This window comes from Heterodontus francisci, chromosome 38 (assembly GCF_036365525.1).
Source record: "Heterodontus francisci isolate sHetFra1 chromosome 38, sHetFra1.hap1, whole genome shotgun sequence".
Taxonomy (NCBI): domain Eukaryota; kingdom Metazoa; phylum Chordata; class Chondrichthyes; order Heterodontiformes; family Heterodontidae; genus Heterodontus; species Heterodontus francisci.
Genome location: NC_090408.1, coordinates 44,810,559 through 44,822,656, shown reverse-complemented (window position 1 = coordinate 44,822,656; position 12,098 = coordinate 44,810,559). Strand labels below are relative to the sequence as shown.

The window sequence follows — 12,098 nt, the reverse complement described above, 5'->3', positions numbered from 1 at the left end:
AACTCTGAGTGAGGGGATGGGGTGTGAGTGAGGGAGTGAGGGGATGGGGTGGAGTGAGTGAGGGAGTGAGTGAGGGGGTGGGGTGGGAGTGAGGGGATGGGGTGGGGAGTGAGTGAGGGAGTGAGTGAGGGGTGGGGTGGGAGTGAGGAGATGAGTGAGGGGATGGGGTGGGAGTGAGGGAGTGAGTGAGGGGATGGGGTGGGAGTGAGGGAGTGAGTGAGGGGATGGGGTGGGAGTGAGTGAGGGATGGGGTGGGTGTGAGTGAGGGGATGGGGAGGGAGTGAGTGAGGGGATGGGGTGGGAGTGAGGGAGTGAGTGAGGGGATGGGGTGGGAGTGAGGGGATGGGGTGGGAGTGAGGGAGTGAGGGGATGGGTGTGGGAGTGAGTGAGGGAGTGAGTGAGGGGATGGGTGGGGTGGGGAGTGAGGAGTGAGTGAGGGGATGGGGTGGCGAGTGAGGGAGTGAGGGTGGGAGTGAGTGGAGGGAGGGGTGGAGTGGGAGGGAGTGAGGGGATGGGGTGGAGTGAGGTGAGTGAGGGGATGGGGTGGGAGTGAGGGAGAGTGGAGGTGAGGATGGGTGGGAGGAGGGAGGGAGTGAGGGGATGGGGTGGGAGGGAGGGGATGGGGTGGGAGGGAGTGAGTGAGGGGATGGGGTGGAGGTGGGAGTGAGTGAGGGGATGGGGTGGGAGTGAGTGAGGGAGGGGTGGGAGTGAGGGGATGGGTGGGAGTGAGGGAGTGAGTGAGGGGATGGGGTGGGAGGGAGGGAGTGAGTGAGGGGATGGGGTGGTGAGGGTGAGGGGATGGGGTGAGGAGTGAGGGAGGGAGTGAGTGAGGGGATGGGGTGGAGGGGTGAGGGAGTGAGGGGATGGGGATGGGGTGGGAGTGAGGGAGTGAGTGAGGGGATGGGGTGGGAGTGGGAGGTGAGGGAGTGGAGTGAGGGGATGAGGGTGGGAGTGAGGGAGGGAGTGAGTGAGGGGATGGGGTGGGAGTGAGGGAGTGAGGAGTGAGTGGGGGATGGGGTGGGAGTGAGTGAGGGGATGGGGTGGGAGTGAGTGAGGGGATGGGGTGGGAGTGAGGGAGTGAGTGAGGGGATGGGGTGGGAGTGAGGGAGTGAGTGAGGGGATGGGGTGGGAGTGAGGGAGTGAGTGAGGGGATGGGGTGGGAGAGTGTGAGGGGGGTGGGAGTGAGGGAGGGAGTGAGTGAGGGGATGGGGTGGGAGTGAGGGAGGGAGTGAGTGAGGGGATGGGGTGGGAGTGAGGGAGTGAGTGAGGGGATGGGTGGCGAGGGAGGGAGGGAGAGAGGGGTGTGGGTGGGAGGGAGGGAGGGAGAGAGGGGTGTGGGTGGGAGGGAGGGAGGGAGAGAGGGGTGTGGGTGGGAGGGAGGGAGGGAGAGAGGGTGTGGGTGGAGTGGAGGGAGGGAGAGAGGGGGTGTGGGTGAGGGAGGGAGGGAGTGAGGGTGTGGGTGCGGGAGGGAGGGAGGGAGTGAGGGGTGTGGGTGAGGGAGGGAGGGAGGGAGAGAGGGGTGGGGGTGGGTGAGGGAGGGAGAGAGGGGTGTGGGTGAGGGAGGGAGAGAGGGGTGTGGGTGAGGGAGGGAGGGAGAGAGGGGGTGTGGGTGAGGGAGGGAGGGAGGGGGGAGGGAGAGAGGGGTGTGAGGGAGGGAGGGAGGAGGGGTGTGGGTGAGGGAGGGAGGGAGAGAGGGGTGTGGGTGAGGGAGGGAGGGAGTGAGGGGTGTGGGTGAGGAGGGGAGGGAGGAGAGGGGTGTGGGTGAGGGAGGGAGAGAGGGGTGTGGGTGAGGGAGGGAGGGAGAGAGGGGTGTGAGGGAGGGAGGGAGAGAGGGGTGTGGGTGAGGGAGGGAGGGAGAGAGAGGGGTGTGGGTGAGGGAGGGAGGGAGAGAGGGGTGTGGGTGAGGGAGGGAGGGAGAGAGGGGTGTGGGTGAGGGAGGGAGGGAGGGAGAGGTGGGTGAGGGAGGGAGGGAGAGAGGGGTGTGGGTGAGGGAGGGAGGAGGGAGAGAGGGGTGTGGGTGAGGGAGGGAGGGAGAGAGGGGTGTGGGTGAGGGAGGGAGGGAGGGAGAGAGGGGTGTGGGTGAGGGAGGGAGGGAGGGAGAGAGGGGTGTGGGTGAGGGAGGGAGGGAGAGAGGGGTGTGGGTGAGGGAGGGAGGGAGAGAGGGGTGTGGGTGAGGGAGGAGAGGAGAGAGAGGGGTGTGGGTGAGGGAGGGAGGGAGAGAGGGGTGTGGTGGTGAGGGAGGGAGGGAGAGAGGGGTGTGGGGTGAGGGAGGGAGGGAGAGAGGGGTGTGGGTGAGGGAGGGAGGGAGAGAGGGGTGTGGGTGAGGGAGGGAGGGAGAGAGGGGTGTGGGTGAGGGAGGGAGGGAGAGAGGGGTGTGGGTGAGGGAGGGAGGGAGAGAGGGTGTGGGTGAGGGAGGGAGGGAGAGAGGGGTGTGGGTGAGGGAGGGAGGGAGAGAGGGGTGTGGGTGAGGGAGGGAGGGAGAGAGGGGTGTGGGTGAGGGAGGGAGGGGAGGAGAGAGGGTGTGAGGGAGGGAGGAGAGAGGGGTGTGGGTGAGGGAGGGAGGGAGAGAGGGGTGTGGGTGAGGGAGAGAGGGGTGTGGGTGAGGGAGGGAGGGAGAGGGGTGTGGGTGAGGGAGAGAGGGGTGTGGTGAGGGAGGGGGGAGGGAGGGAGGGAGAGAGGGGTGTGAGGGAGGGAGGGAGAGAGGGGTGTGGGTGAGGGAGGGAGGGAGGGAGAGAGGGGTGTGGGTGAGGGAGGGAGGGAGGGAGGGAGAGAGGGGTGTGGGTGGGAGGGAGGGAGGGAGAGAGGGGTGTGGGTGAGGGAGGGAGGGAGAGAGGGGTGTGGGTGAGGGAGGGAGGGAGGGAGGAGAGGGGGTGTGGGTGAGGGAGGGAGGGAGGGAGAGAGGGGTGTGGGTGAGGGAGGGAGGGAGAGAGGGGTGTGGGTGAGGGAGGGAGGGAGAGAGGGGTGTGGGTGAGGGAGGGAGGGAGAGAGGGGTGTGGGTGAGGGAGGGAGGGAGAGAGGGGTGGTGGGTGAGGGAGGGAGGGAGAGAGGGGTGTGGGTGAGGGAGGGTGGGAGAGAGGGGTGTGGGGTGAGGGAGGGAGGGAGAGAGGGGTGTGGGTGAGGGAGGGAGGGAGAGAGGGGTGTGGGTGAGGGAGGGAGGGAGAGAGGGGTGTGGGTGAGGGAGGGAGGGAGGAGAGAGGGGTGTGGGTGAGGGAGGGAGAGAGGGGTGTGGGTGAGGGAGGGAGGGAGAGAGGGGTGTGGGTGAGGGAGGAGGGAGGGAGGGAGAGAGGGTGTGTGGGTGAGGGAGGGGAGGGAGGGAGAGAGGGGTGTGGGTGAGGAGGGGAGGGAGGGAGAGAGGGGTGTGGGTGAGGGAGGGAGAGAGGGGTGTGGTGAGGGAGGGAGAGAGGGAGGGAGAGAGGGGTGTGGGTGAGGGAGGGAGAGGGGTGTGGGTGAGAGGGAGGGAGGGAGGGTGAGAGGGGTGTGGGTGAGGGAGGGAGGGAGAGAGGGGTGTGGGTGAGGGAGGGAGGGAGAGAGGGGTGTGGGTGAGGGAGGGAGGGAGAGAGGGGTGTGGGTGAGGGAGGGAGGGAGAGGAGGGGTGTGGGTGAGGGAGGGAGGGAGGGAGAGAGGGGTGTGGGTGAGGGAGGGAGGGAGAGAGGGGTGTGGGTGAGGGAGGGAGGGAGGGAGAGAGGGGTGTGGGTGAGGGAGGGAGGGAGGGAGAGAGGGGTGTGGGTGAGGGAGGGAGAGAGGGGTGTGGGTGAGGGGAGGGAGGGAGAGAGGGGTGTGGGTGAGGGAGGGAGGGAGAGAGGGGTGTGGGTGAGGGAGGGAGGGAGAGAGGGGTGTGGGTGAGGGAGGGAGGGAGGAGAGAGGGGTGTGGGTGAGGGAGGGAGGGAGAGGGTGTGGGTGTGGGAGGGAGGGAGGGTGAGGGGTGGTGAGGGAGGGAGGAGGGAGGGTGTGGGTGAGGGAGGGAGGAGGGGTGTGGGGTGGACGGTAGGGATGCGGAGGAGAGGGAGGTAGTGTGGGTGATGGGAGGGAGGGAGGGAGAGAGGGGTGTGGGTGAGGGAGGGAGGGAGGGAGAGAGGGGTGTGGGTGAGGGAGGGAGGGAGGGAGAGAGGGGTGTGGGTGAGGGAGGGAGGGAGAGAGGGGTGTGGGTGAGGGGAGGGAGGGAGAGAGGGGTGTGGGTGAGGGAGGGAGGGAGAGAGGGGTGTGGGTGAGGGAGGGAGGGAGAGAGGGGTGTGGTGAGGGAGGGAGGGAGAGAGGGGTGTGGGTGAGGGAGGGAGGGAGAGAGGGGTGTGGGTGAGGGAGGGAGGGAGAGAGGGGTGTGGGTGAGGGAGGGAGGGAGAGAGGGGTGTGGGTGAGGGAGGGAGGGAGAGAGGGGGTGTGGGTGAGGGAGGGAGGGAGAGAGGGGTGTGGGTGAGGGAGGGAGGGAGAGAGGGGTGTGGGTGAGGGAGGAGGGAGAGAGGGGTGTGGGTGAGGGAGGGAGGGAGAGAGGGGTGTGGGTGAGGGAGGGAGGGAGAGAGGGGTGTGGGTGAGGGAGGGAGGGAGAGAGGGGTGTGGGTGAGGGAGGGGGAGGGAGAGAGGGGTGTGGGTGAGGGAGGGAGAGAGGGGTGTGGGTGAGGGAGGGAGGGAGAGAGGGGTGTGGGTGAGGGAGGGAGGGAGGGAGAGAGGGGTGTGGGTGAGGGAGGGGGAGGGAGGGAGAGAGGGGTGTGGGTGAGGGAGGGGGAGGGAGGGAGAGAGGGGTGTGGGTGAGGGAGGGAGAGAGGGGTGTGGGTGAGGGAGGGAGAGAGGGAGGGAGAGAGGGGTGTGGGTGAGGGAGGGAGAGAGGGGTGTGGGTGAGGGAGGGAGGGTGAGAGGGGTGTGGGTGAGGGAGGGAGGAGGGAGAGAGGGGTGTGGGTGAGTAGAGAGGGGTGTGGGTGAGGGAGGGAGGGAGAGAGGGGTGTGGGTGAGGAGGGAGGGAGAGAGGGGTGTGGGTGAGGGAGGGAGGGAGAGAGGGGTGTGGGTGAGGGAGGGAGGGAGGGAGAGAGGGGTGTGGGTGAGGGAGGGAGGGAGGGAGAGAGGGGTGTGGGTGAGGGAGGGAGGGAGGGAGAGAGGGGTGTGGGTGAGGGAGGGAGAGAGGGGTGTGGGTGAGGGAGGGAGGGAGAGAGGGGGTGTGGGTGAGGGAGGGAGGGAGAGAGGGGTGTGGGTGAGGGAGGGAGGGAGGGAGAGAGGGGTGTGGGTGAGGGAGGGAGGGAGGGAGAGGGGTGTGGGGAGGGAGGGGAGGGAGAGGGGTGTGGGGGAGGGAGGGAGGGAGGGGTGTGGGTGAGGGAGGGAGGGAGGGGTGTGGGTGAGGGAGGGAGGGAGAGAGGGGTGTGGGTGAGGGAGGGAGGGAGGGAGAGAGGGGTGTGGGTGAGGGAGGGAGGGAGAGAGGGGTGTGGGTGAGGGAGGGAGGGAGAGAGGGGTGTGGGTGAGGGAGGGAGGGAGAGAGGGGTGTGGGTGAGGGAGGGAGGGAGAGAGGGGTGTGGGTGAGGGAGGGAGGGAGAGAGGGGTGTGGGTGAGGGAGGGAGGGAGAGAGGGGTGTGGGTGAGGGAGGGAGGGAGAGAGGGGTGTGGGTGAGGGAGGGAGGGAGAGAGGGGTGTGGGTGAGGGAGGGAGGGAGGGAGAGAGGGGTTTGGGTGAGGGAGGGAGGGGAGAGAGGGGTGTGGGTGAGGGAGGGAGGGAGAGAGGGGTGTGGGTGAGGGAGGGTGGGAGGGAGAGAGGGGTGTGGGTGAGGGAGGGAGGGAGGGAGAGAGGGGTGTGGGTGAGGGAGGGAGGGAGGGAGAGAGGGGTGTGGGTGAGGGAGGGAGGGAGAGAGGGGTGTGGGTGGGTGAGGGAGGGAGGGAGAAGTGTGGGTGGGTGAGGGAGGGAGGGAGAAGTGTGGGTGGGTGAGGGAGGGAGGGAGAAGTGTGGGTGGGTGAGGGAGGGAGAAAGAAGTGTGGGTGAGGGAGGGAGGGAGAGCTGTGGGTGAGGGAGGGAGGGAGAGAGGGGTGTGGGGGAGGGGTGTGGGTGAGGGAGGGAGGGGTGTGGGTGAGGGAGGGAGGGAGAGAGGGGTGTGGGGGAGGGGTGTGGGTGAGGGAGGGAGGGAGAGGGGTGTGGGTGAGGGAGGGAGAGGGGGCGTGGGTGAGGGAGGGGGGTGTGGGTGAGCGCGTGAGGGAGAGGGGGCGTGGGTGAGGGAGGGGGGTGTGGGTGAGCGCGTGAGGGAGAGGGGGCGTGGGTGAGGGAGGGGGGTGTGTGAGGGCGTGAGTGAGGGAGGGGGGTGTGTGAGGGCGTGAGTGAGGGAGGGGGGTGTGTGAGGGCGTGAGTGAGGGAGGGGGGTGTGTGAGGGCGTGAGTGAGGGAGGGGGGCGTGAGTGAGGGTGGGAGGGAGAGGGGGCGTGAGTGTGTGAGGGAGGTAGGGGGGCGTGAGTGTGAGTGTGTGAGGGAGGGGGGCGTGAGTGTGAGTGTGTGAGGGAGAGGGGCATGAGTGAGTGAGTGTGTGTGAGGGAGAGGGGCGTGAGTGAGTGTGTGTGAGGGAGAGGGGCGTGAGTGAGTGTGTGTGAGGGAGAGGGGCGTGAGTGAGTGAGTGTGTGAGGGAGAGGGGCGTGAGTGAGTGTGTGAGGGAGAGGGGCGTGAGTGAGTGTGTGAGGGAGAGGGGCGTGAGGGAGAGGGGCGTGAGTGAGTGTGTGAGGGAGAGGGGCGTGAGTGAGGGAGGGAGGGAGAGGGGCGTGAGTGAGTGTGTGAGGGAGGGAGGGAGAGGGGCGTGAGTGAGTGTGTGAGGGAGGGAGGGAGGGGCGTGAGTGAGTGTGTGAGGGAGGGGGAGGGGCGTGAGTGAGTGTGTGAGGGAGGGGGAGGGGCGTGAGTGAGGGAGGGGATGGGGAGTGTGGGAGGGGAGTGGGGATGTGAGGGTGAGGGTGGAAGGGAGTGGGGATGTGAGGGTGGAAGGGAGTGGGGATGTGAGGGTGTGAGTGAGGGAGGGGATGGGGGAGTGAGGGAGGGGATGGGGGAGTGAGGGAGGAGATTGGGGGGGTGCGTGAGTGAGGGAGGGGATTGGGGGGGGTGCGCGAGTGAGTGAGGGGATGTGGAGGGTTGCGTGGGGATGCGGGGTGTGAGCGAGGGAGTGAGGGGATGGGGGCGTGAGGGTGTGAGGGAGGGAGCGGGGCGTGAGTGTGAGGGAGGGAGCGGGGCGTGAGTGTGAGGGAGGGAGCGGGGCGTGAGTGTGAGGGAGGGAGCGGGGCGTGAGTGTGAGGGAGGGAGCGGGGCGTGAGTGTGAGAGGGAGGGGATGGGGGTGTGCGTGAGGGGGATGGGAGTGAGGGAATGAGTGAGGAGGGAGGGGGAATGAATGAGGGTGGTGGGGGTGTGTGTGAGGGGAGGGGGCGAGGGGAGGGGGTGAGATGGGGAAGGAGTGAGGGGAGGGGGTGTGAGTGAGGGGAGTGAGGGAGGGTGTGGGGGAGTGAGGGAGGGTGTGGGGGAGTGAGGGAGGGGATGGGGGGGTGAGTGAGGGAGGGGATGGGGGGGGTGAGTGAGGGTGTGAGTGAGGGTATGGGGTGTGAGTGAGAGGATGAATGAGGGGAGGGGTTGTGAGTGAGGGGATGAGGGAGTGGAGCGTGCGCGCTGGAGTGGAGTGGAGTGGGAGTTTCTCTCATGTGCACCGGAATGGTTTATGGATGAAGACCGTTGTTTCCTACACGTCTCTGCTCTTGTTTCTGTTTCTCAATCTCTTTCTCCCCCTCCCCCTCCCCCTCCCCCTTTCTGTCTCCTCCCTGGAGGGAGGGAAAATATTGGATTCTCCTGCACTTCAAGGATCGGTGGGAATTCTTTCCAGGAATGTTCTGATTAGCGGATGTGCTATTGATAGCAGCTGGAACAACACAAACAGGGGCTCCTGGATCACACAGGGTGCAGCAGTTCACCCCCTGTTTAACAATGAGTTTTATGCTGAGCTCTGTGTGACCTCCAGCTTCAGTAGTTTCAGTTTCTCACTCCAGCCACCCCTGGCCATTTAGCCTGGGAGTGGTGGAAAGTGCAATATAAATGCAATGCTTTTCTTTTTATTAAATATTGCAGTTTTATGCAGCCCTGATCCACACATTTCATTCAACATCAATAATTGATGATGTCTCGTCTACCTGTTCATGTTTCAGATTTGAAATTCATTGCTCCTGCCAGTTTGTTTTTATTCAACATCCCTCAGAAAAAATACTTTTCACATTTTTGTTACCCTACAATAGCCAGCGTTTTATACTTTGCAAAAATCTCCAACATCAAAAAGCCCAATGGTCTGTCTCTGTATCTTGACCGGGACACCTGCTTTTGGAATATTGTCATTTGATCTTTAACCACTGCTTTTTTTTTGATTTATATATAAATGACTTGGATCTTGGAATACAGGGTAGAATCTCAAAATTTGCTGACGACACCAAACTTGGAGGTGTGGCTGACAGTGAGGATGATATGAACCACCTGTAACAGGACAGAGATAGACTAGCAGAATGGGCAGAGAGGTGGCAGATAGAATTTTATACCGACAAGTGAGAGGTGATGCATTTTGACAGAAGGGATAGGGGGAGACAATATAGACTTAATGACACAGTTCCAAAGAGAGTGCAGGAACCAAGGGACCTGGGGGTTCATGTGCATCGATCTTTGAAGGTGGCAGGACATATTGAGAGAGTGGTTAGTAAAGCAGATGGGATCCTGGGCTTCATAAATAGAGGCATAGAGTACAAAAACAGGGAAGTTATGTTGAACTTTTATAAAGCTCTGGTCCGGGCCCAACTAGAGTCTAGCATCCTGTTTTGGTCGCTACACTTTAGGAAGGATGTGAGAGTCCTTCAGAGGGTGCAGAGGAGATTTATCAGAATGGTTCCAGGGATGAGGATTTTAGTTACAAGGTTAGGTTGGAAAAGCTGGGTTTGTTCTCCCTGGAGCAAAATAGATTGAGGGGAGATTTGATGAGGTGTACAAGATTGATTGGTTTAGACAAGTTATACAAGAAAAAACTGTTCTCATTAACAAATGGTACAAGGACTAAAGGAGACAGAATGAAGGTTTTAGGTCAGAGATGCAGGGGGAGTGTGAGAAATAACTTCTTTTAACGCAGCAAGTGGTAATGACCTGGAACTCACTGCCTGGGAGGGTGGTGGAAGCAGAGCCAATGATTTCAAAAGGAAATTGAATAGGCACTTGAAAGAAATAAACTTTCAGGACTACGAGGATCGAGCGGGAGAGTGGCACTGACTGGATTGCTCCGCTGAGAGCTGGCATGGACTCGATGGGACAAATGGCTTCCTTCTGTGCCGTAAGTTACTCTGATGGGTCCCTGCTTAACATCTTGCCACTCTACAGTGCAACGCTCCCTCGGACATTGTGGAGCTCCCTCAGTACTGCCCTTGGCCTCGATTTTCTGCACTGGGGCTTCAGTCTATAAGTATTGATTGGAGTGTGACTGAGAAACTGAGAGTGAAGGTTCTGCTGCTGCTGTACTGAGTGGAGTGGAATGGAACAGGGAAGTTTCACTGCTGTGTGCTTTAGGGGCAGATTGAGGCTGTGCTAAAGTGTGGCTACAAGACCCTGAACCTGACCGGACCCGGCAACATGGGTCAGGTTGGGTCTCCCTTCTGGGTCCAGCATTCGGGCTTGGGTTGGGTTGGGTTGCGCTGGACTTGGACAGTGCTGCCTTACTCCGGGAAGTAATCTTCAAATGAACATTCAGGACATCAAGGGAAATGTGCAGTCCGCACTCCGCGGTAAAGCCTGGCTACCCGAACAAAACCGACTACATGTGTCGGGGTTGGGGCAGGCTTTTACAAAAATTAAAGGCCTCTGGCCCGTCTCGGGTTTTAATTTTATACCTGAGCAAGGCTTTAGGCAGTGCAACAGGCAAATGTTACATAAATTTACTAAAATGAGTTTTGATAGCAGATGATGACTGATGAGGAGGTTATATTCACAGCATCCACCACTGTTACATTGTGACAGCTGGGAAAGACGGCTCCTGAAAGGCTGAAGTGAGGCGGCCCATGTCCCAGGCACCCTGTTCCTGACAGGGAGCTGCCACCTAGAATCATGGAATGCCTCCAGTGCAGAAGGAGACCATTCATCCATCGTGTCCATGCCAGCTCTCTGCAAGAACAACTCACCGAGTCCCACTCCCCCGCCTTTTCCTTCATAGTGTGATGCCCAGAACTGGAGACAAGACCGAACATCTGTGCAGCTTGTACCGGGGCAGCCTGGAGTGCACATCCCAGGCCCAGGCTCAGGCTCCTCCTGCTGTCCTGAGACAACCGGGTCTTCAGGTCCATTCTATCCATCAGCATTGCACTGACCCCAGGGCCTGTGCCTAGAGCCTGGGGCAGGGGGACGAGCCCAGGGCAGGGGCAGGGGGCTGAGGCAGGGGCACTTGCTCGGCACTGGGAGGTCGTGCACTGTCTGCTCCCTTTCCGGGAAAAGTCTGCCTGCTGTTTGACTTCTTGTTGGTAGCCATTATTCGAGTCGATTCCTCCACTCAATCTCTCTCTTGGTATGGATTGTGTTTTAATATTAACTGTTGTATCTGTCTCCCTAGGGAAGGAACTGGTGGATTATATCGCCGAGTATCTCAGTACTTTGAGGGAACGTCATGTTTATCCTCAAGTGCAACCTGGTTACATGAGGGACCTTCTCCCAGCCAGAGCTCCCCAGCAGAGCGAGAGTTGGAGCAACATCTTCCCGGACATTGAAAGGGTCATCATGCCTGGGGTAGGGACACTGTCCCCAACCCCCTCCCTTCTCCTCCCCCTCCCCCCACCCACACACACACACACACACACACACTCTGACTGTGCTTTCTTGGAGGGAGAGTCCACAGTCTGGACTGTGAGTTGATTGATTTCAGTCACAGGGTCCATATTATTGTAGAGAACAGATGATATCCTGGTAAATGCTAATGTTTCACCTTTCAATTCTTAGTTTTGGGATTTTCTTTAATTTAAGTTTCATCTGCTAACTGCAATGACAGAAGTCTTGTGGTCCTCGATCTCGGAGAATCCAGCTTGCATTAATAAATGCCTTTAATGATTTTTTAGTAGCAGCACAGAACACAGGTTATTGTTTCCATCCGAGAACTGAGATCTGCTTCACTGAAATTGTCTCGAGTTTATTCGATGCGCATTCTCGACCCACCTTCCATCTGTAACTAATTTACAAGAATCAAACTGCTGAACTTATACATTGGGAAGCTCAGTTACCTGGACTGTGAAAGTTGTCAAAAACAATTACCAATGTTTCCCTTTTTCAGCAAGTCCTTTCTCCCACATCCTCATTCCATAGAAGATCTAACTTTTGCAAGGTCATTGTAATCATAATTTATACCAACAGACATTAAGGTATCTGATATTGACACATTTAGACACATTAAGACATTCGTTCAGTGAACATTAGCCCTTTCGACCAGACTGCCCCTCGCGATTGTTAACTATTACACTCTTTCATCCGATATTAAACAGCCACTAAATTACCCACAGAAAACATATGAACACCAAGTGTGTAACTAACTCCCCAGAATCTAGTAAACCAGCCGCCTACACATCAGTGTCATTCTTTGCATCTTGTCTTTGTAGTTGAAACTTGCTGCTGTGGATAAGAAATAACAGTAATAGGCAATATGTTGAGGATTGTTCTGGTGGGTAAGAGAGACCCAGCCACACCAGTAAGTGGTCTGAATGAATACATTTTTGGTTAAAATAACATTAAAAAGCAAACCTGTTTTCAAATCCCTACTGAGAAAATTCTCATCTTTTACACCAGGGTAGAAATAAACTTCACTTCAGACCTCCAGCTTTTGCATTTATTACTGTTCCTGTCAGAATTGTCATCGATTGTAATTGTGTCAAATGTCTAATGCAGCCTCAGATTCCAGGATGGGAAGCTCTGATTGGTTAACCGCTCCTTTCTTGTTTTAAACTTTGTTTTTCTGTAGGTTGTTCACTGGCAGAGTCCTCACATGCATGCTTACTACCCAGCTATCACTTCATGGCCATCTCTACTCGGAGGCATGTTGGCAGATGCTATTAACTGTCTGGGATTCACTTGGGTGAGAAATCTCTGGCAGTGCTGTAGAACTTTCAGGAAAGC

General features: G+C 59.9%; 1 protein-coding gene across 1 annotated transcript in view; it reads left to right on the top strand.

Moving 5' to 3' along the window:
• hdc (histidine decarboxylase) overlaps positions 1-12,098 on the top strand; it is a 49,150-nt gene that overhangs the window by 5,889 nt on the left and 31,163 nt on the right. The window contains 2 exon segments of the mRNA XM_068018306.1: positions 10,552-10,724; positions 11,944-12,057. Of these exon segments, the coding sequence (XP_067874407.1) occupies positions 10,552-10,724; positions 11,944-12,057 (287 nt within the window).